At 37.6% G+C, this 22,500-nt stretch overlaps 1 protein-coding gene across 7 annotated transcripts in view; it reads right to left on the minus strand.

Moving 5' to 3' along the window:
* Positions 1 to 22,500, minus strand: part of LOC137641570 (zinc finger and BTB domain-containing protein 24-like) — a 238,865-nt gene that overhangs the window by 28,130 nt on the left and 188,235 nt on the right. The window contains exon 7 of one of the 7 annotated variants that reach the window (XM_068374263.1): positions 8,227 to 10,177. The exons of 3 other annotated variants lie outside the window; for them this stretch is intronic. In XM_068374263.1, the coding sequence (XP_068230364.1) occupies positions 9,860 to 10,177 (318 nt within the window). In that variant the 3' untranslated portion in view covers positions 8,227 to 9,859. Of the gene's footprint in view, positions 1 to 8,226; positions 10,178 to 12,205; positions 12,836 to 20,605; positions 22,174 to 22,500 lie in introns of those variants that run through there. 3 more of the 7 variants (XM_068374267.1, XM_068374264.1, XM_068374265.1) reach the window with 3 other exon arrangements.

A 22,500-nucleotide genomic window follows, 5' to 3' on the forward strand; every position in this document is an offset into this window, starting at 1 on the left:
CCGACCTGTGCCGCGCAGTGAAATACTCCTAGAGCACTTATTTCCAAGGAATATAACTGCTATATATTACCAGAGAAAAAAAGCATAGGAATGCCAGGTTGAACCCAGCTCGCTCACCTATATAAGGTGTCGGTATAAAATACTGGGGCGTGATAATTCACAACCAGAGGTCTCGCACTATTTAGATATCTCCTCTTCAAAATCCCCGCCACAGCGAGGTGCCGTTCAACACTACTACCACCAACCCAACCCACGCCAGTGACGTCACTCCTTTATAGCACTTGTTGTTATTAAGTCCAACATGTTTTTTTTTTCTCGTGTTTATCCTTGGATTTATCATTATTTTATAATCGATGGCCGATTCCCATGATACCCCATCGAAGTTAAGTACTTTATCCATGTATGTTAGCGAGATTGGGCAGTGTAACCTCTGTTTTTATTAATGGAGAAGTGTTTATATATGAACGGCGTTCCCGTTCTTACCGTTCATGGTTCGGCTCTGCCCTTTTTTCTCGTTAGTTCGTCAGTCATTAATATTTGTTCGAACTTTTAGGAGTTTTTTCCTTACATTTATATAGTACACCGTCTTTATGCTTTCATCTAGCATTAATTTTATGTTATCCTATGATATCAGTGTTAGCGTTTCATCGAGGAGTAGGTTATGTTGGTATGCCTGCATTCGTGCATATTGGTGGATTGCGTCACCTTTGAAATTGTTTCGCTAGTTCTAGGAAGACGACCATCTCACTTATTATTATTAAACATTTTAGTTTTATTTCGTACGCTCCACCTAGTTTTACATTTGGTTCGAGTGGGACTCGCGTATTTTGTTGTTTTTACTGTTCGATCTACCGCTTCAGTAACTAGGTTGGTACCCCTGCTTTCCATCTGCTGATGGCGTCATGCTTCCTCCGTTACCACTCGCCCGAGTCCCTCTCTCGCCATATTATTTCTGCATGCCTAACCTTACTTACGTGATTTCGCTTTTAATTCATTAATTATTTTTATGTATTTGTGCATTGATATTATATTTATTGCTTTACTCCATTATGATCATATTTTTGGGATTTTCATGTCATGTTGAGGGGATCTCCAGTTGATAGCCCTGTCTACCACTACGCACTGGTGATTCCCCGGTACCATACCCCCCCCCCCCCCACAGGTTGGGGAGGCTATTCCATCCCCCCCTCCTCCAGTGTACACCCTTCCTCTCACTCGATGGTTGTTGGTTATGACATACGGGTCAAGTATGCTTGTTCCTCAGTCTTCCCTCAACGTTCCGACATATTGAGGACTGAGTGTACCCACGGGGTGTGACTTAGTCTCATTCATTCTTACCGGGCTGTTTCGTCTCCTCCCCTCCCATCGCCCCGATTGGCCATCGGTCGGGGGAGGGGGAGGGCCGGGACCACCGGGGACTATCACACGTGATTAGTCGGTATGACTGCACCTTGGTGTAACTTTTGCTTTTAGCTATGGTTGAAGACCCCAAAATATGTATTTCGTTAATTCCATTAATACTGTAATTAGTAATATCTGCTCTTACTGATGGTTCATTGCATTACATATGACATATAATTCAGTACAGAAAGAAATAAAACACGAAAAGAGAATGTGATCATACAATACTGTAATTCAGTATACAGTACGTAGTAAAATTAAATTGAACATGAAACACAAATCAGATGCAGTCATACCGTATTTGAATGGTGTAAGGCTGCTGATGGCTACTACTACAAATGTAATGGATGTGCATCTTTTCCATGAATCTTCTGTATGTATACGTACGTAGTACTGCATCCAATAATATTCTTTGTTGCAAAAATCACTTCTCGAATAACCGTACAAATCCTACAACAAAACAAGCGTAAAATAGCGTACGTAAAGCTGTATACGTGATACCTTGTATTTGAATTGGTAACTACTACGTAGCATGTAAGACAGACTGTGATTGGTTCAAGTGCTGATAGATGACGATTCAGAACCCAAGTTTTGTAATCTAGCCTGTGATTGGTGTTTTGACCGCTTTTCCAACCCGCAGCATCTTTTCGCAGCCACTTTGTTTGCAGCTCTCTCGCCGGGTAGATGCTGCTACGTTAATGAGAACTTTAATCTGTGCTGTGCGTGACTGTTTTAAGTTGAACTTTTTGTTGAACTTTCTGTTTAACCCCTAATGTACAATGGCTCCCAAGCGTTCTGCTTATACTAAGGCTGGTAGTGAGCCTAAACGCCACCGAAAGATGATGGCGATTGCTGAGAAGGTGACACTTCTCGATATGTTAAAAGAAGGAAGAAGTTACGCGGCCGCAGCCCGCCATTTTGGAGTGAACGAATCCACCGTTCGCTACATCAAGAAGGACGAGGCGAACATTAAAAAGACGGCTGCCATCACCTTTAGCAGATCAGCGAAGCGAGTCGTTATCACGCGTAATAAAACGATCGTCCGTATGGAAGGAGCTTTAGCAGTCTGGATTGCCGACTGCCGGAAGAAGAACATAGCCTTGGATACGAACACATTCCGAACCAAGGCTTTGGGCTTGTAGGAGAATTTTGCGGCAAAGGAACCTCAAGACGACGATGGCGACCATGCTGAAGATGATGATGTAGATGAACCTCAACCAGGGACATCCACTGATTCCCAGCCTAAGAAACAACGTTTTTCCGCCAGCAAAGGATGGTTCGCGAAGTTTCAGAAACGCTTCGGCCTGAAAAGCATTTCCCTGCATGGCAAGGCTGCTTCCGCTGACACTAACGCTGCTGAAAATTACGCGAATGAGACATTTAAGAACATTATCACTGAAGGTGGATACAAGCCCGAACAAGTCTTTAATATGGATGAGACTGGCTTGTTTTGGAAGAGAATGCCGTCGCAAACTTTCCTGTTCAAAGAAGAAGCCAAAGCCTTTGGCTTTAAAGCATTCAAAGATCGTGTTACCCTTGTGATGTGTGGCAATGCTGCTGGGTTTTTGCTAAAGCCGGGGCTTATTTACAAATCGAAAAACCCTCGCGCTTTGAAAAATAAAAATAAGAATATCCTTCCCGTGTACTGGATGCATAATCCAAAAGCATGGATTACGAAGATGCTGACCTCCAACTGGTTCCCCCAGTGTTTTATCCCACAAGTCAGTAAATATCACTTAGAGAAGGGCTTGCCATTTAAGATCCTTCTCCTTATGGATAACACTGGTGGACACGCCACTGATCTGTCGCATGAGGGCATTCAGGTTGAGTTCCTGCCACCCAACACAACGTCATTAATTAAACCGATGGACCAGGGAGTTATCAGGGCGTTCAAGGCCCTCAACACGAAGAATACCTTGGCGGACCTCGTTGCGTGTATGGATGCTGCCCAAGATGATGAGGATGAAACATTCAATTTGAAGGCGTACTGGCGGAAGTACACAATAGCCACGTGCCTGCAGAACATCCAGAAGGCACTGAAAGAAATGAAACCTGCTACTGTTAATGCGAGCTGGAAGAAGTTGTGGCCCCAGATTGTTTACGATGACGAGGGATTTACACCTGCTGAGATTCAACACTCTGCAATACGCAAATCTGTGCAGTTGGCAGCGATAATTGGAGGCGACGGGTTTGGTGACATGACGAATGAAGACGTCGACGAGTTGTTGGACTGCCATTCCCAGCCGCTAACTGACGCACACCTCGAAGACCTGACGAAATCAGCCAGTGAAGAAGACAGGGAAACACAGGAAGAGACCCAAGAAAATGTCAAAGAAACGGGCTTAACATTAAAATGGCTTGCCAAGCTCTGCAACCTTGCAAAGGAGTTGAAAGAAATGTCGCAAGAGTGGGGCGAGGATATGGTTCGGTCTATGCAATTCTGCAACAAAATCGATGAAGACATGACTCCCTACAGGATGCTCTTCGAGCGAAAAAAGAAGCAGCGGCAGCAACTTCCGATCACAATGTTCTTCCAGCTTCGCAAAAAAGAGCCAGTTCCTCCTGCTACTATGCCTTCGGAAGAAATTGAATAAGTGTCCCAGGAAGAAGTTGAAGAGGTGTCTCAGGAAAAAACACCTCCGTCTGAAGAGACGTAAAATACTATCATTGGCTGCACAGTAGAAAACATCATCAGCTTCATCATCATCATTTCTACTGTGCAGCAAATTCATCGCCATCATCATTCAAGTTTTTCTTCAACTTCTTTCGTGGTGAGTACAGTAACAATCTTTATTTTTTTATACTACTTTAATATTCTAACATTTTAATATTTGTGCCTGTTTTAGTTTAGGGTACTGTAGTACATGCATTAAGTGTTCTGTACATTAAAGGGTAGTTTGTTAACAGTACTACGTAAAGGAAAGGTTTTAAAAGTCTGAATATACATGTTATGATTTATCATAATTTTTTGTTATATTACATTTAAAACAACTCACTCACTCTCACTCTCTCTCTCTCTCTCTCTCTCTCTCTCTCTCGTAAATTATCATTCGGTCATTAGCGGTAGTTTGTTATTGTTGGTTAAACGCAAAAAAAAAAAAAAAAAATTTGTTTTCCTGCTTTGCTACGTATGTAGGATTTTATATAGATACGGTAAATAATATTTTTAATAACATATCTACTAAAAGCTTTTAATATCATTATTTATTACTTTCATCATGCGCGTTTAATGCCTTCGTTTGTTTATTACGATTTAATGCCTTCGTTTGTTTATTACGATCGAAGATGAAGCGTACAGTAAACAAATGGAAGGTTTCCGTTTCAGGCGGCGTCATAAAGAAAAACATTATATAATGGCATTCATTTCATTTATTTGGAGGTCCTAAGAAAAATTAAGTAAAACATTGGTAATAACAAAATCAACATATAATCAATATAATCGATGCAAAAACTAACCTATACACAGGTGTGTAAATGCGTTTGTTTCTTCATTATGATTAGAGATAAACGTAAACAAAACATTGGTTGTCATTTTTTATCGTGCTTTTTGGCGTGTTTAGGAAACGATGATATAAAATCGCCTTTAATATTTGTGCCTGTTTTAGTTTAGGGTACTGTGGTACATGCATTAAGTGTTCTGTACATTAAAGGGTAGTTTGTTAACAGTACTACGCAAAGGGAAGGTTTTAAAAGTCTGAATATACATGTTAAATAAATACGTAAATATGGTGTCCCCACTTTGCGGATTTTCTGCTATCGCGGTCGGGTTTGGAACCTATCTACCGCGATAAACGAGGGTTCACTTATATTTTTTAAATTGTTCTAACAACCTTAATTTTCATTTTGGAGAGGTCAGGTTGGTCTCATTCTTTTGGAAAAGGCCTGAAGTTTCTCAGAGTTATCAAAAATATGTAAAAAAAAAAAAAATCTAAATAGTAGTTTTTTGCAAGGACGTACCAGTACGTCTATGGGGGTAAAGGGATGAGTTTTGTGAAACGTACCAGTACGTCCATTGGGGGTAAAAGGGTTAATGCTACTGGAGTCCTATCAAATGAATTTCCAGTGAACATTGGAGTACTCCAAGGGAATGTAATGCACAAACCAGTAGGAGATGGTGGAGAAGGATTGGACTGGATTGCTAATAGGAAATTAGCTGACCTAGAGTATGCTAATGATGCTGCCTTTACTAGCAGAACACCACTGGATTTGCAATGCTTGCTTACCAGAATGCATGGAATATCACACACAGTCGGGATCAAGCTACATAGTAGAAAGACAACAGATGATGAGAACGGAGTATGCAAGGAGAAAGGATTAATGAAGTAGAATCACGTAAGTATTTAGTAACTATGATCTTCAATACAGGGTCTTTAGAATTATTGTTTAGGGAAAGATTGAAAAAAGAAAATCAAACAATAGCTAGGTCAAGTAAAATTTGGAAATCACATCCCCTGAAATCAGACTATAAATATGAGTCATGGTATGACAAAAAAAAAAGAAAAAAAAAAAAAAAAAAACATTTCCAACAGACTTAGTAGATTTGAGAATAAAGGTTTTAGAAGGAAACTGAGCGTTCAATGGCAGGAAAGGATCATGGTGAAGGATAAATGGAGGTGATTTGAGCATGCTCTTTACAGTACCCAAGAAAGATTAGTTCACCAAATATTTAACTGGTCCATACAAGGCACTAGAAGAGTTGGAAGACCCAGGCTTACATGGTTGAGGACTATGAAGCGTGAAATAGGCGATGATGAATGGAGACATATTGAATTAAAAGCTCAAGATAGAGACGACTGGCAAAATCTAACTGAGGCTCTTTGTGTCAATAAGCATAAGAGTAGAGGATGATGATGATGACATGAGCCTGATGAAGACCTTTATGTGCCCATGACTGTGTTTGAAGTCGGAGCTATCATTAAAAAACTCAGGAGATGTAAAGCCCCTGGTGACGATGGAATAACTACCGGTATGATATTGGCTGGAAATGAAGGGACCCCCAGAATACAAGATTATTTTGTAGATTATGGCATGAAGAGACAAAACCTGATAAACGGGAGCTAGTAGAGTATAGCATTAAGAGGCAAAACCTGACGAACGGGAGCTAGGGGTGCTGGCGAAAATGGCAAAAAAAAGGAGACCTGACTGATTGCAATACTGTAATTACAGAGGCATTACACTTCCGTAGTATGCTTATTCTAAAGAGGTTAGAGAGAAAGATTGATGAAAACTTGAGAGATGAACAAGAAGAATTTAGAAAAGGTAGATGTACTGACCCAATTTCCATTTTACACAGGTACAGGAATGTGTAGAATATAGAAATCTTTAATAGAGTACACCAGCCAATTTTGTGGCGAGTCCTCATTATTATGGACTTCCTCTTAAATATGTAAATTGGATCAACTCTGTTCATATGCATAGTAGATGCAAAGTTAATTTTAGGGGAGACCTTTCATATGAAGTTCCAGTGAACTAAGGAATACTCCAAGGGAAAGTGTTGTTTATCCTCCTCATGAATTTTGTAATGCATGGAACAGTTGGGGATGGTGGAGAAGGATTGGACTGATTAGATAATAGAAAATTAACCGACCTAGAGTATGCTGATAATGCTGTCCTTATTGGCAGAGCACCACATGATTTGTAATGCTTGCTTACCAGAATGCATGAAATACTGCAGAAAGTTGGACTCAAGATATAGAAAAAAAGACATGGTGAGAACGGAATATGCAATGGAATGTAAAATATTATTGGAAGGAGAAAGAATTAATGAAGTAGAATCATTCAAATATTTAGGAACTATAATCTCTAATACAGGGTCTTTAGAATTAGAATTTAATGAAAGATTGAAAAAAGAAAATCAAACAATGGCTAGGTTAAGTAAAATTTGGAAACCAAATCGCTTGAAATTACATAAAAAAAAACCAGACTATATATCAGTTTAGTAAGACCTGTGTTACAGTATGGTCGTGAGTCATTGTAAGACAATGAAACAACCTCCAACTTATTTAGTTGATTTGAAAACAAACCCCTCAGAAGAATACTGAGAGTTAAATTACAGGATATGATTAAAAATGACATTTTAAGAGAGATTTCTTGAGTGCTATATGTGGATGAGATCATGGTGAGGGGTAGATGGAGATGGTTTGGGCATGCTCTTCACACTGCCCGAGAGAGATTAGTTCACCAAACTTTCAACTAGGCTCCACAAGGTACTGGGAGAGTTGGAAGCCCCAGGCCTACAAGGTTGAGGACTATGACGTGTGATTTAAAAACTCAAGATAAGAGACAACAGCCAAAATCTAAAAGAGGCACTTTGCATCAATAGGCATAGAAGATGATATATATATATATATATATATATATATATATATATATATATATATATACACACATATATATATATATATATATATATATATATATATATACAGTACATATATTTATATATACTGTATATAAATTGGCATACAGTTTCCCATTATGTCCACATTGAAGTACAGCACTTTTGTAATAGCTAGCTGAGAGAGAGAGAGAGAGAGAGAGAGAGAGAGAGAGAGAGAGAGAGAGAGAGAGAGAGAGAGAGAATTCCAAATCACAATCTACCCATAATCTAGCTAACCAAGCTTCATTCGATCCATAGTTGTCCGCAGTGAAAAATCTTTTAGTCATGCCACGATGACAAATTTGGTACAGTATATTTTTTTTTTTCATTTAACTCCCAAAGCAGAACCCATATTAATGATGTAAGACTGAAGGAGCCTTTTTTCACATTTCATTGAAGACATGAAACCAGACCATTCATAATCAAAGGCATAATGAAATATCAAGTCTAATTTCAAGATATATTGCAACTATTAAATTAATCAAAATTTTCTTCACTGTACAAAGAAGCTACATCATGTTTTCAGATCTAATGCATGGGGGAAAGCTAAATCTTTCCCTAAGCTACACTAACCATGAAAGTATTTATATTTCTAAAAAAAGTTATGAAATCATGTAAATACAATCATAATTCTATTCCAATGCTGTAATCACACAATTTAAAGAATGTGTTTCTTGTTTATAACACTACAGTAAACAGTAACTCTTTCACAATTGTCTCACCAAAAGAAGAAAATTACATTGTTTTGAGAGGACAACTAAATTCATCTGCATCTACTCTATTATATCAAGGTATGATGAACCGAGCTGCTTACTGACATCACAAAAAGAAAACATAGATCTTTTCAAGTAACTGATGTAAAGTAAAGAATGAATAAATATCAATCAAGATGCTATCTATGGCCATAATTTATTGCATAACCTAAATAGGAGTTATACAGCAAGAAATACAACCAAGACCAGATATATCAAAATATACAAAACCTTCAACAGAGACATACTGTAAATATCCAAGTACAGGTAATCATGTATAAATAAAAGTACAGATAAATTATTTGGCAAATATCTCCCTTAGACTCAATACCTTAATAGTTCTGTTCTGTATAAGTTTTCACATACAAAATGTTTGAGAGGGGAAAAGTTACCAATGTCTTCTTTTGCTATTGTGATTCCATACATGTTTTATAAAGACTATAAAGTATATGAAACAGACAGATTGTAAGGATATAGAGTAAACTGCAATGTCTTGTGTATATAAAAACCCCAGGTATTCCTTCCACCTTTTCTTAGAAGCTACCATTTTACCATAAGAATTCCAAAAAATTCCCTTTTTTTATAAGACAGACAATAGAAACTTATCTATTTCTATTAACTAAAAAAGGAGTACAGGGAACTACAACAACTATAAGGATAATGCAAGTTACTTTTCATTTGGTAGAAAAAACTGTAATTCTTTGACATTTACTGGAACCCTTCCCTACTTTTTCACACTTATCCCATTCGTATTTACAGTCAAAGGCATATACTGTACTATATTTGTAAGCAAACAAGTTATAATGTAACATCAGTGTTTAAAAAACATAAAAAGTTGTTCCACCCCAATGTCAAGCAAGTACATGTACATTGGATTAGTTAAATAAAATTACAAAATCCTAAATGACATTTAGAGCCATATGAAAAGGCATGGTTATTCAACAAATGAATAAAAAAAAGCATCAAGCATGATCATGCAACAAATACATAGGGGACAAGTTAGCTTTTAATAGATAAACAGATACTGTACCTAATGCTATGTCATTTCTCAAGACCCAGCCCACATAAAAAAACCTAATTACATTCTTGTCATTTAATTTTAATTGATATATTAGTTCTAGGAAAACTGATCTGTTTTAATTCTTTCTGTATGGTATAAAGATCAACAGAAAGGTTCATTGTAAATACTGTATACAATTTCAGACTACCCATTACTACACTTGTAAACTCGAAAAAAAATTAAGCGTATTTGGTATCACAGAGACATTTAGGTCAACATATTAACAACCAGCTATATTATGCCTTTATCACTTACATTCCTGTCAACTTACGTTGAACTCAACATTTGAACAGCATGCTGCTTCATCATATGAACTTGCAGTGTGTACTTTCGAGATGTACGATATGAACAAATTGCGCACCCATAAGGCTTTTCTCCCGTGTGTATTCTCTCATGCTTATTCATAGCATGTTTGGTTGAAGACCTATAGGTACAGAGAGGACAAGAATATGGCTTCTCTCCAGTGTGAGTTCGAATGTGCCTTTGCATATTGTCTTTTCTAACTGTGGTTAGATCACAGTAAGGGCACTTGTGCCTCTTGCGGGATGCTTCCTCACTTCTTCCACCATTACTGCTATTCTCCACCTGCAGAAAAGGCCCAAGCTTAGTAAAGAAAAAACCAAAGCATTGATCATCCGCAAAAAAGTTCTGATCACTTCAGATTTTCTATTGAGGAAAGATAACGATTTTTCTCATTCAGTCACAGGAGGCAGTAATATGAGAAATACAAAGTAAAGTAAAAGTTTATAAAAGATGCTTGGCTCTTGTAATTGAAGTAGTCAATCAGTCAGTGATGGCCCTCATAGCAAAGAGATATGTCTAAAAATCTTAAAACTTCATACATCACCATTTTCAGTAGTTTATTTCACAATATTATTGGTACTACAAGTTATAACCTACATGTCTATTTTGTTTGTGAAAATCAAAAAAAAATTATTTAAGTTTATACAATAGTCGGCCCTCCTTTATCGCGGGTTCTTTCTTTGCGGTTTCAGTTTTACACGACCAAGAACAACGCAATGCCTATTAAATAAAAATACTCATATTCATGATAAAACTCTCGCTGAGCGATGATTTCAAATAGCCTGCGCTCCTTCACACTGGGAGTACTTCACGCCACTACCTCTCTCTCCATCCAGCTGGTCCTAGCTCTGTACAGTGTATATCCACTCCATTTACTATGGTAAAAAATTACAGCTATATTTGAAATAAACTGGATTTTGATTGAATTGATATTCCACTCAACTGTATACAATAATAATGCATGTAATATTCACATTTTTAGTATGTATTTATAATTGAATACATAGCAAATTATAATCTTATGGATTGTTTACATTCAAATCAGCTGATCAACCCTGCATGGTCAGTTGACAACCTCAATTTTTGGATCAAATAACTTCCTTAAGGCATGCTGCCAAAGGATATTTCATATGTACCAAAAGAAATAATTATTAATTGATCTATCATTTTCCAAATAGCAAACTAATTTCAATAGTTTTATTTGAAATACTTCTCTCATTTTATGTACTTGTAACTCTTGAGTTGAATCGCATGATGTTAGCCAGAGTTTCATACATGTTGTCGATGAACGATATTTTATAGTTTTTAGCTCTGTAGTGCTTGATTATAAAGCTTATGAAATTATCTATTATGGCTACGTCAGAGTATTCAATAGAGACTCTGCAAGCAAACCAAAAACCAAAGATTGCAAAAAGCCATGAAACAGCCAAAAGTGGTTATAAAGTCACCACCAGGTACGATATTCAATAAAATGTAGAAATGGTATATAACTTGCCCAGCATAAAATACACTGCCATCAAATAGGTTCTATAAAGAGCAAATGGCAAAGGAAAAGATAAAAAGTGAAAAATTGCATCATCTTTATTCCCTCTGATTCCAGGAGGGCAACTAGAGGAATGACATACAGTATGCATTGTTAGAATTATCTAACTCAAATCAAATTAAGGAAAGTCTTTATGTTTCAACTTACCAGCACTATTTCCAAGAACAATCGCTTCTCAGTTTTTCGAATTTAAATCTTCAATTTTAATGGCAGAAAGAACACTCGTTCTCAAAGTCAGGCTCTTAACTTCTGCAGACCCTGAACTCCGAGTCGGACCAAAACATATCATCATCTCCGTTTTTCTTTTACTCTGTCCGAAACTCTCGAAAAACGTTGAAAAATAAAGATGGGAAAACAAAACTTGTTTCCTTATAAGGAATACATTCAACATTAAATTAATTAATTCAATTAGAATAGAAAAATGGAAAAGTTAAAAATTTACATTTAATGTTAACAAAAGGCAATCATTCAGTTTACTTTCCGTCCATAAACGAACACCAAAAATGAGAACAAAAAGTAAGGAAAACGAACTAGTCAATTTGACTATTCTCCCACGAATGCAATTACCACTCTCCAATCAACTATTTCTACAGCATGGCTTTGCTTGATCCTCATATAAAGAGAAAATACACATGTTCTTTCCTTTGTAAGACATGTTCTTTCCTTTGTAAGACATGTACCCCTGAATAAAGCATTCTTATGGAAAGAAAACACAATTTCTTACATCTTTCAAATAATTTATTTAAAAACAAAAAAAACCTGGATACATAACTAAACCTGAATTATGCTTGGTTACATTAGTCTTTTGACTAAATATATATAACAAAACATCAATCGGCTTTCACTACGCTAATGGGAATTATTTACCACTTGAATCAGATTGCTTTTAGGGAATTAAGTTAGGACAATTGTCAACATTACTTCATAAGTAAATTTCTTAAAGAGAAGTTTGTAAATGTTTTATTTAACAATTTAGTATTTGAAGAGATATAATTTTCTTGGAACGTTACCATTTCATTGGATATATTTTACAGCAATGAATTATTTTCTATTATAGTCTCTTTTGATTTTTACGGTGTTCAGTAATCTACTTCTCATTATTAGTGTGATTGCATATGATAATCAAGTCGAGATTTCTGGAGAGTGCGGAAAGGACACAAATAACAAGCATAAGTCTTTTCATTCAGGTGCACTTTTAAATGTCGATTCAAAGAATTTTTTACTGTTGATCGATAAGAACAATGAGGGCATGCGTACGGCTTTTCTCCTGTGTGTGTTCGAACATGCTTCTGAACGTAGTCTCTCCTTGGAGCACTATAAGAACAATAGCAACATTGGTATGAGTCGCCAACAACCTGTATGCCAGTAGTCCTCAATTCTCCAGAGTTCGGGGTTACCTGCAGAAAATACCTAGCTTGAGTACTAAGAATACGCAAAATATGTACTATACTGTAAACTCATAAATCTGGGTATGGGAAATTAGTACTGTATCTAAATATACCAAACACAACATAAATTTTACTTATGTTCATGAGATTCTATTCACTTCATCAGTACATACAGTATATGAAATACTGTACAATAGCATTTATTCTTTTGTTGAAGATAATGACAGTGATTTGCACAAAATGCTTCGCACCACAACCAGAACAGTATTTATTACATTTTGCATTTTTCACATATTTCAATATTTTTACAAAAAAGGAAATTAGAGAGAAATTACATACTAAATGATCAAATCTCGAATTAGTCTAAAAAAACTCTTAAGCCAGATTAAATAAGGGAACTTTAAGGTATGACTAGCACATTACATTATAAGAATGATACTTAGTAATAGTTTTATAAGCAATTGCTTTGGTAATTACAGAACTGTATTTAAGTTTTCAAATAAAATTATGATAAATATCTTGAATCTTCAACACCATATGTCCACAACAATCTGCTACTCCACTTGTAACACAATGGCTTGACCTGACAGCAATGTCGATCATAGACAATCTTAAGTGAATTCTTGTATTTATTAAATTGGTACTAAGAGTACTGCAATGATTTTATGTGGGCCATGTAAGCTTCCTAACATTTTCATAGGTACCGTAAATAAAATAAATGTCTTTGGCTTACCCATCATCATTTCCTCAAGTAATTTCTCTTTAGTTTCATTTCTAATTTTATCCATATTTCACAATTATTTGATTAGTCTTGATTAGTCTCAATAGATAAACTTTTCGTAATTAATAAAAATATCTTTTGATTATTGTGCCTGTGGTAATAGTCCTGTATTGATAACTAACTGTCATTTTCCATTATAAATGCACTATACTGTACTTGCACAATGTCCTATTTCCCAAGAAGAAAAACTACTGCGTAAAAGTTGGTCGCTGTTAATCTTGCTAAGGCAAGCATTTGAATAAATCTATTTCCTCAGCATTACCGTCCAGTGTAGAGTAATATTTTTTTCAAAATTATTTTTACTTGTTTAAATCCTTGCCTTGGACAAGCAGTGTTACAATCCTAGAAAATGGAGGCTAGGCCATAGCCAAAGTCCTTTAGTTGAATAAGAGTAGAGAATAGATATATATCTACTGAAAATGAATGTTGGCGAGTCGATTAACCTTCCTGTCAAGGACTAAAAATCTCTCTTTAAGAAGGTCCCAGAGAAACTATCATATACAGGAACACAATGGTTGGGATTTACAGCCACTATAATAAGTAGACTATATGCTGATGAAAATTTAGGTGAAAGGTCTCCTGCTATAGATGCTATATTGGACATTCTAGAAGACCTGGTACACCCTTTAATTTTGAGGAGATGGTGAGAGTATTCAATTAATAGTATATCCATAAGGAGTTTTGATTTTGCAGATACAATGAGGATATATAAGATCTATTCAGTACAGAAGTGATTGTACATTCAATCAGCAATGCCAACTGGTCCAGGAACTATTTTCTTTGAGGCCAATATGGTGCTGCTAATCTCATTCTGTTATTATTTGAATGCCAACATTTATTGATTACTTGATGAATCATGAAGGGCATCAAAGAGTAAAAATGTTATTTTCATTAGTAAAATAAATTTTTGAATATACTTACCCGATAATCATGTAGCTGTCAACTCTGTTGCCCGACAGAATTCTATGGAGGGATACGCCAGCTATCACAATACTAGAAGGGGGTGTTCTTACCAGCGCCACCTGTGGCCAGGTACTCAAGTACTTCTTGTTGACACCTCCTCAATTATTCCTCGGTCCCACTGGTTCTCTATGGGGAGGAAGGGAGGGTCAATTAAATCATGATTATCGGGTAAGTATATTCAAAAATTTATTTTACTAATGAAAATAACATTTTTCAATATTAAACTTACCCGATAATCATGTAGCTGATTCACACCCAGGGGGGTGGGTGAAAACCAGTGTACAAGATTAAAGGATAGCTAAGTATCCCATATTTCATATAACAGTTATCTCAAATAACAATGAAATAATAAGTACCTGGTAAGGAAGTCGAATTGAACCGTTACTCTGTCTCTTTTTTAAGTTCGTCTTCCTTACTGAGCGCAGCGTTCCTCTTGGAGGCTGAATCAACCCAAAGGTGCTAAAGTATACAGGGCTGCAACCCATACTAAAGGACCTCATCACAACCTTTAACCTCGGCGCTTCTCAAGAAAGAATTGACCACCCGCCAAATCAAAAAAGGATGTGGAAGGCTTCTTAGCCGACCGAACAACCCATAAAAAGTATTCAAGAGAAAGGTTAAAAAGTTATGGAATTATGGGAATGTAGTGGCTGAGCCCTCGCCTACTACTGCATTCGTTGCTACGAATGGACCCAGGGTGTAGCAGTACTCGTAAAGAGACTGGACATCTTTGAGATAGAATGATGCGAACACTGACTTGCTTCTCCAATAGGTTGCATCCATAACACTCTGCAGAGAACGGTTCTGTTTGAAGGCCACTGAAGTAGCCACAGCTCTCACTTCATGTGTCCTTACCTTCAGCAAAGCAAGGTCTTCTTCCTTCAGATGAGAATTTGCTTCTCTAATCAGAAGCCTGATGTAGTAAGAAACTGAGTTCTTAGACATTGGTAGAGAAGGCTTCTTGATAGCACACCATAAGGCTTCTGATTGTCCTCGTAATGGTTTTGACCTTCTTAAATAGTACTTAAGAGCTCTAACAGGGCAAAGTACTCTCTCTAGTTCGTTCCCCACCATGTTGGACAGGCTTGGGATCTCGAACGACTTAGGGCAAGGACGGGAAGGAAGCTCGTTTTAGCCAAAAAAAACCGAGCCGCAAGGAACATGTAGCCGTTTCAGATGTGAAACCTATGTTCCTGCTGAAGGCGTGGATCTCACTTACTCTTTTACCTGTTGCTAAGCACACGAGGAAAAGAGTTTTTTAATGTGAGGTCCTTAAAAGAGGCTGATTGGAGCGGTTCAAATCCTGATGACATTAGGAACCTTAGGACCACGTCTAGATTCCAGCCTGGAGTGGACAACCGACGTTCCTTTGAGGTCTCAAAAGACCTAAGAGGTCCTGTAGATCTTTGTTGGAGGAAAGATCCAAGCCTCTGTGGCGGAAAACCGCTGCCAACAAACTTCTGTAACCCTTGATCGTAGGAGCTGATAGGGAGCTTACGTTCCTTAGATGTAACAGGAAGTCAGCAATCTGGGTTACATTGGTACTGGTTGAGGAAAACTGCATTGGCCTTGCACCAGCTTCGGAAGACTTCCCATAAAGACTGATAGACTCTGAGAGTGGATGTCGTCCTTGCTCTGGCAATCGCTCTGGCTGCCTCCTTCGAAAAGCCTCTAGCTCTTGAGAGTCTTTCGATAGTCTGAAGGCAGTCAGACGAAGAGCGTGGAGGTTGGGAGTACCTTCTTTACGTGAGGTTGACGCAGAAGGTCCACTCTAGGAGGAAGAGTCCTGGGAACGTCGACCAGCCATTGCAGTACCTCAGTGAAACATTCTCTCGCGGGCCAGAGGGGAGCAACCAACGTCAGCCGTGTCCCTTCGTTAAAACATATTATTGTTAAAGGAAAAAAACTGAAATATTTCCCAAAAAGAAAAGTTCCTTATTAGGATCAAAACCATTAAGTTAAGAAAGAATGAACAAAACGCTAGACACGGTTACTCTTACTGCAATGTGAAACCGTGAACATTCTTTCTCTATCGTAACGATAGAGTGCAAGTTGAAACGTTCTGAACGTCAACAACTGCCGAGACAAACAAAACGTTAGTTCAGCTTTGAAAAAGTACGAGACTATCAAAGAAATTCTTTCAAAGACCTTAAAATAGCATAATATGTTAACAGGTAAAACCGAAATGACGGGCTCACGATAATTAACTTCGGTACCAAGAAAAGACCGCCTACTATTAGGAAGGTCGAATATAAACAAATATAAAAATTAATTTTAATAAGTTTATAATAAAAGGAAGTTAATCGAAGAGGCCTATAAGAGGCGGAGAGATATAAAATAAATCTATAACTTTTGTTAAGCAAAATTAAGAAAGAGAGTCTATACTCTCTTAGACACCAACACTTCCGTCTAAGGGAAGGGTCGGCCATTGAAAGGTGAACGAGAGTTCATACTTTCTTCGTCACCAAAAATAATCAAATTAATTCCAAAAGCTAACTAAGCTAAAATAGAAGTTTCCAGTAAAGCGACAGCCGAAATCAAAGAGAAATACTTCACCAAAGTCGTGAAAATACTCCAAGAACATAAGCGTATCCCAGAACGTCTTGTCAGAAGCACGACAGAGGAATAATTGAGGAGGTGTCAACAAGAAGTACTTGAGTACCTGGCCACAGGTGGCGCTGGTAAGAACACCCCCTTCTAGTATTGTGATAGCTGGCGTATCCCTCCATAGAATTCTGTCGGGCAACAGAGTTGACAGCTACATGATTATCGGGTAAGTTTAATATTGAAAATTATCAATTTAACCATTCCTCTAGCACTGGATCTACTGATATCAGGGGATCCTGTGTCAATGAGCAGAAGATTTACATTTTCATGTTATGATAGATTGCAAATATGTTCATCATTGGTTTCCCTCACACTTTTCCTGACTCACGGCAAACCAGAGGAAGAAGTGACTACTTTACGGGTATAAGCTAATTCTACCAAGTCAGTTGATCTGCTAACACATTCTGCTTGTCTAGAACAAAACGAAGTAGCATGGAGATGTCCCTCGTCTCTGCCCCACACTGCTTGAGATCAAACAAGAATAGGGTCTTTCACTAAGTTTCACCAATTCCTTGTGTAAACCAGTGCTGTTATAAAGTAAGAATAAGGGGCTCAGAACTTTTGTAAGAAAGTTCTTAGCCCCTACTCACTGTAATGAGTTCCAGACAGAAGACATGGAGCTCCCTCTCTTCTCCCTGCCTGAAGCGCTGAATGGCCTTTGATGCCCCAGTGCTTGGCTTAATGCCTAAATCCTATATTCAATTCAATTCAACTCTTCTCCCTGCCATATTCTTGAAAGATGATCTTCCATGTTCACTAGGTACCCCTCTGCAGCCATATCACAGAACATCAACTTGTCCGTTACTCATGTCTCTAGGCTTACCCCTTTCTCAACCTCTGGTAACATTCCCACAAACTGATTAATAGAAAGGAGCCAAAACTGATTCAAGATCCAACTTCCTGTACCAATGCTGGTTTTGATGCTACTAAAGAGGCTTCATCCTCAGCCTTGCATGTGGAATGAACTTCCCCAGAGATGCCATCATCCCTAGCAGGTATAGGTAAATCCACCTGTCTGCTGAGAGCTCATTACCACTTTGGAAATGCTTAAGCACACTACAGAATGAATGGATTTTTATTTGTTGGGCCAGAAAGCCTGGAAAGGAACTGAGGCAATCATCATCAACATAAAAAGAAAAACTAATCTCAAGACATAAGACTTCTCAAGGTTAATCAGTAAACCCAAATTCCTTAAAAGATCCAGAAGCAGATGTTAGATCGAACTCAACTCCACAAAGTTCTCCTTTGATGAGCCTCAAAACTAGACATTTGTCCAAAATACAAGATCACTAAGAGGTGTAGCCACCTGGCCAGTGGTGCCATGACCATTGTAAAGACACATTGGGCTGTGGTTAAGCTAATACAAATGTACCTGAACTACAATACCTTAGCCAACCTACAAAACTTTAAAAGCTCCTACAATGAGGATGCAGGGGCATGTGAAACTATGCATGTGACCATTGGGATTATTGGAAAGATCCAATTGCCCTTCTAAATTGCTGCTGGGACCGACGATGAAGTTTCCAAGAATATTGTAATCCCTGTGCATTTGCTGAGCTACCAAGATGCTAACTGTCAAAGGAATATTTTACCAGAAAAGAATATAGTAAAAACCTAGGAATGAGCATTTTATCCCCTCTACTACCAATTTCTCCACAAACTTTTGAACCTCCTGCAGCAAAGCTAAGTCTTTGTCTGTGTTGTGCCAGAAAGACTGCAAGGTAAGGTAAATGGAAAGGGAAGGCTTTGAACAAAATTACAGCTATAAACCCCTTTGAAATACCAGTAAGAACCATGGATCTGGTCAAAGACAGGACCAGCTGCTCTGGAAATGAGAGAATCTGCCTCATACTAGGTGTTGGTGTCTGATACTGTTAGGCTATGGGTGGAACTTGCCTTATCCTGATTTACAAATTTCGTCAGGTGAATCTGCCCATACCGAGTGTTGGAATCTGATACAGTCATTTGTGAAACCTGACTGTTCCAAATTTACAAATCATATCAGGCCTGGAAGAATGGCCATCTTGGTACTGATGTACCAAAACAGCTGGAAGGATTCCTACAGATTGTACATCCCATAGGTTGGAAGCAGGCACCTTGCAAAATTGAGACTGGGATGAGGCAGAAGACAATTGGCCTATGTTTTGAACTCGACTGCTGATCAATAGTCCTCTCTATGACACCAGTCTCTCCTAAGAAAGATCTACCACAACATCCACATAGATATTCTGAGAAGAATCCATACCCATATGGAGCAAGTCTCCCATTTGGTACACTAGAATGATGGGAGAGGATGACAATTACCACCCTTATATTATCCTTCTACAATACTGACTGCCCTTTATCCCTAATCATCTTCCCTAGACCAAGCAAAAGACCAATTGAGATAAAGCTGTCCAAACAGCCATTTGTAAAAAAAAATATTCAACAAAGAATAAAATGGAGATTTACTATTCTTATTTTCCTCAGAATCAAAACCTTGGCTTTGCAGCAGGATCCCATTATCATATTCATCACTTATTTCTCAACCAAGCTAGTCATCCACACCTTCTATGGTAATATAACTACTGTATAAATCCCAGATGCAGTAGTTGCTAGTCCAGAATGGAAGATGAATTGAACCTGCTTAACAACCCAAATAATGCAATGAGCTACTTTGCCCCAGCCATTATGGTCTACACCACCGATGAAGAGAAGTTGACTGCACCTGTAGATGGCTGAGGAGCCATATACAACTGGTATACTCGCCACTCTGCTCCACTCACCCAGATTTACCTATTTGGATTTAGCAAGATCTTGGTATTAGCCACCTCTCAATCAGGGAGGAGAGCTTAGGCATCTTGGATAATAACTCTGGGGAGCAAAGATTGCATGCCATGTGCATATGAAGCCTTATGATGAGTGGCAAAATTTGGGATGGGATCAGGTATGTTAACTGCATGACTACATGAGAAAGTAGTCCCTAGATGGGTGGCGGGCAGACACTGTGTTGATGCAGCTGCATACTTTAATACATCACCAGGGTCTTCAACAATAAGGAAAGGCACACCTACAAATATTCTCGCAACCAGTACACTGTGAAATGCAACCCAAAGCAGGAAAACTCCTAATGTAAAATGTCCTGAGTTGCTATTGCTATTGCTAGGGGCAACAACCCATGCAACTGACCTGGCCATAAAACTATGTAGTTCATTTTCAAGCAAGATGTCACATCACTTTTCATTTAATTTCTCATCTCCAAAACTATCTACAGAAAACACCAAAGAGGGATCCAACTTTGAAACTGCCAACTAACTAATTCTGAGAAATGACCCAGTAGATTATGTTCACAAAAAACTACGAGGTCTCTGCACCGAAAATGCACTATGTACCTATTTTATGCTTAGCATCCCCATAGTTACTCCTCACAACTTTCTATCCCCCGGAACACTATCTTTCTTGCGGCATATGGTGCACTACATAAACGTATAAAAAAGCCTCTTGTAAAACTTCCTAACACTGAACTCCAAGCAAACCTGGCTTTGAACAAATTTAGGAGACATTCCTTACTATCCTGCACCAACCATGAAATGAAACCAAAATATGAGACAAACCACGTAAGTGAATGTAAATAAGTCAACCAAAGGAGAATGACCAGAAGTTCAACCTGAGTGTAACCACTCAGAGGTGATACACTAAAGTATGGGTAAGATGGGTAAGTTAGTATTTGTGGAAGTTTAATTTTCATACCTGGGAGAGATTTTATAAAATTTTATCTTAGAATAGGTGGTTGAATCTGTTCATTTTGGAAGAAGAAAGAGACAAACTTTGGGAAGCTTCTTTGAATTAAAAAGTCCTTCAAAGATTATTTTAATAGAATTAATATAAACTACTGTATAATCATGATGCATGATGCATGGTGATACCGTATTTACTTTTTTTAATATAGCATAGCACTGTCAACTGTATAGCTTCTTATTACTGACACAGAGCAACACACTAACCATTTAATTGAATTTACTAGAGGATAAATACTCCCTACACACTACACTGAAATTCTATCAAAACTCCCACAAGACTAACATTCATAATGTTTTAGATCAATAGAACATAAAGTGGATGACAAAATAAATCCACAAAAAGACTTACAATATGGAAATGCTTAAAATATGGCATAATCCAAAAAATAGATGGATACATGCTTCTTAAATCAAAATATTTTTCTCTTTCTCTAGCTCTAATAATTTCTCTACTAATCAGATATAAAACGTAAAATTTCACATTTACTGTATTTCCATTACAGCTTGCACAAGTTTATGTAATCTCAAAAACATGTATAGAATACAGGATAATTGATAAAATGTCAGGGAAGAGTACAACAAAGCTTCATACATTAGCAAAAGTATATTTCTCTCTCCAAACACATATATTACAGTACTCCCTCACTTACATAATTATTGCATGGTAGGACTTTCAACCTCCACTGGGCTGGATATCAAATTAGCAAAATTCAAGTACAGTAATTGCATTGACTAGAAATAGGGGTGCTACTAATGTATATGTAGTCTGGTTACAGGCCTTACTAGCTAGAATACTGATAAATTTTGTGTTAATACAAAAGAGAGCATAACCAGTTCAGAGATTGATATGACTGCTTACACTGAACTACAGAGTACGTAGGAAAAAATGAAGTATATCTCTAACATTAGGCAAATGGGTTAACATGGGATAACAGATGTTTATCTAAAGTCCCTTTTTGAGCAGACCGGTAGTTACATAAATTGCACGCATAAGGCTTCTCGCCTGTGTGCACCCTTAAATGCTTATTAACTGCATCTTTTACTGTTGAACGATATGGACAATGGGGACAAGAATAAGGTTTCTCTCCAGTGTGAATACGAATGTGTTTTAACATGTAGTCTTTCCTAACTGACGTATAAGAGCAATATGAGCAGTGATAGATCTTGCCTGCAGTTTTCGTTCCATCTGAAGTCCAGTCACAGGAGTACAAACCCACCTGTAGGAAAGTTCACGCTCAGTAAAATGTTATACCTTTCATGGGTACCACAGCATATTTTCCAAGGGAGGGGAGACCTTAATACATACATGAATAGGATAGTTTCCAGTATCAAGCAGACATACACTTTTGACCCGTTCAATTCTCAGGTTATTCCAAAACCAGTATCAGTATCAGTACCTGCATTTCTTAATGAATAAAGCAATTCTATATATGCTGGTCAATATCCTGTTATCAAAACAAAAATGACAAATTAGTTAATGCACAACTCTTTATGTATTACTAGTTTTAATACTGTACTGGGCTGAGGCTGGGTATAATGATTTT

This window comes from Palaemon carinicauda, chromosome 5, assembly GCF_036898095.1.
Source record: "Palaemon carinicauda isolate YSFRI2023 chromosome 5, ASM3689809v2, whole genome shotgun sequence".
NCBI lineage: Eukaryota > Metazoa > Arthropoda > Malacostraca > Decapoda > Palaemonidae > Palaemon > Palaemon carinicauda.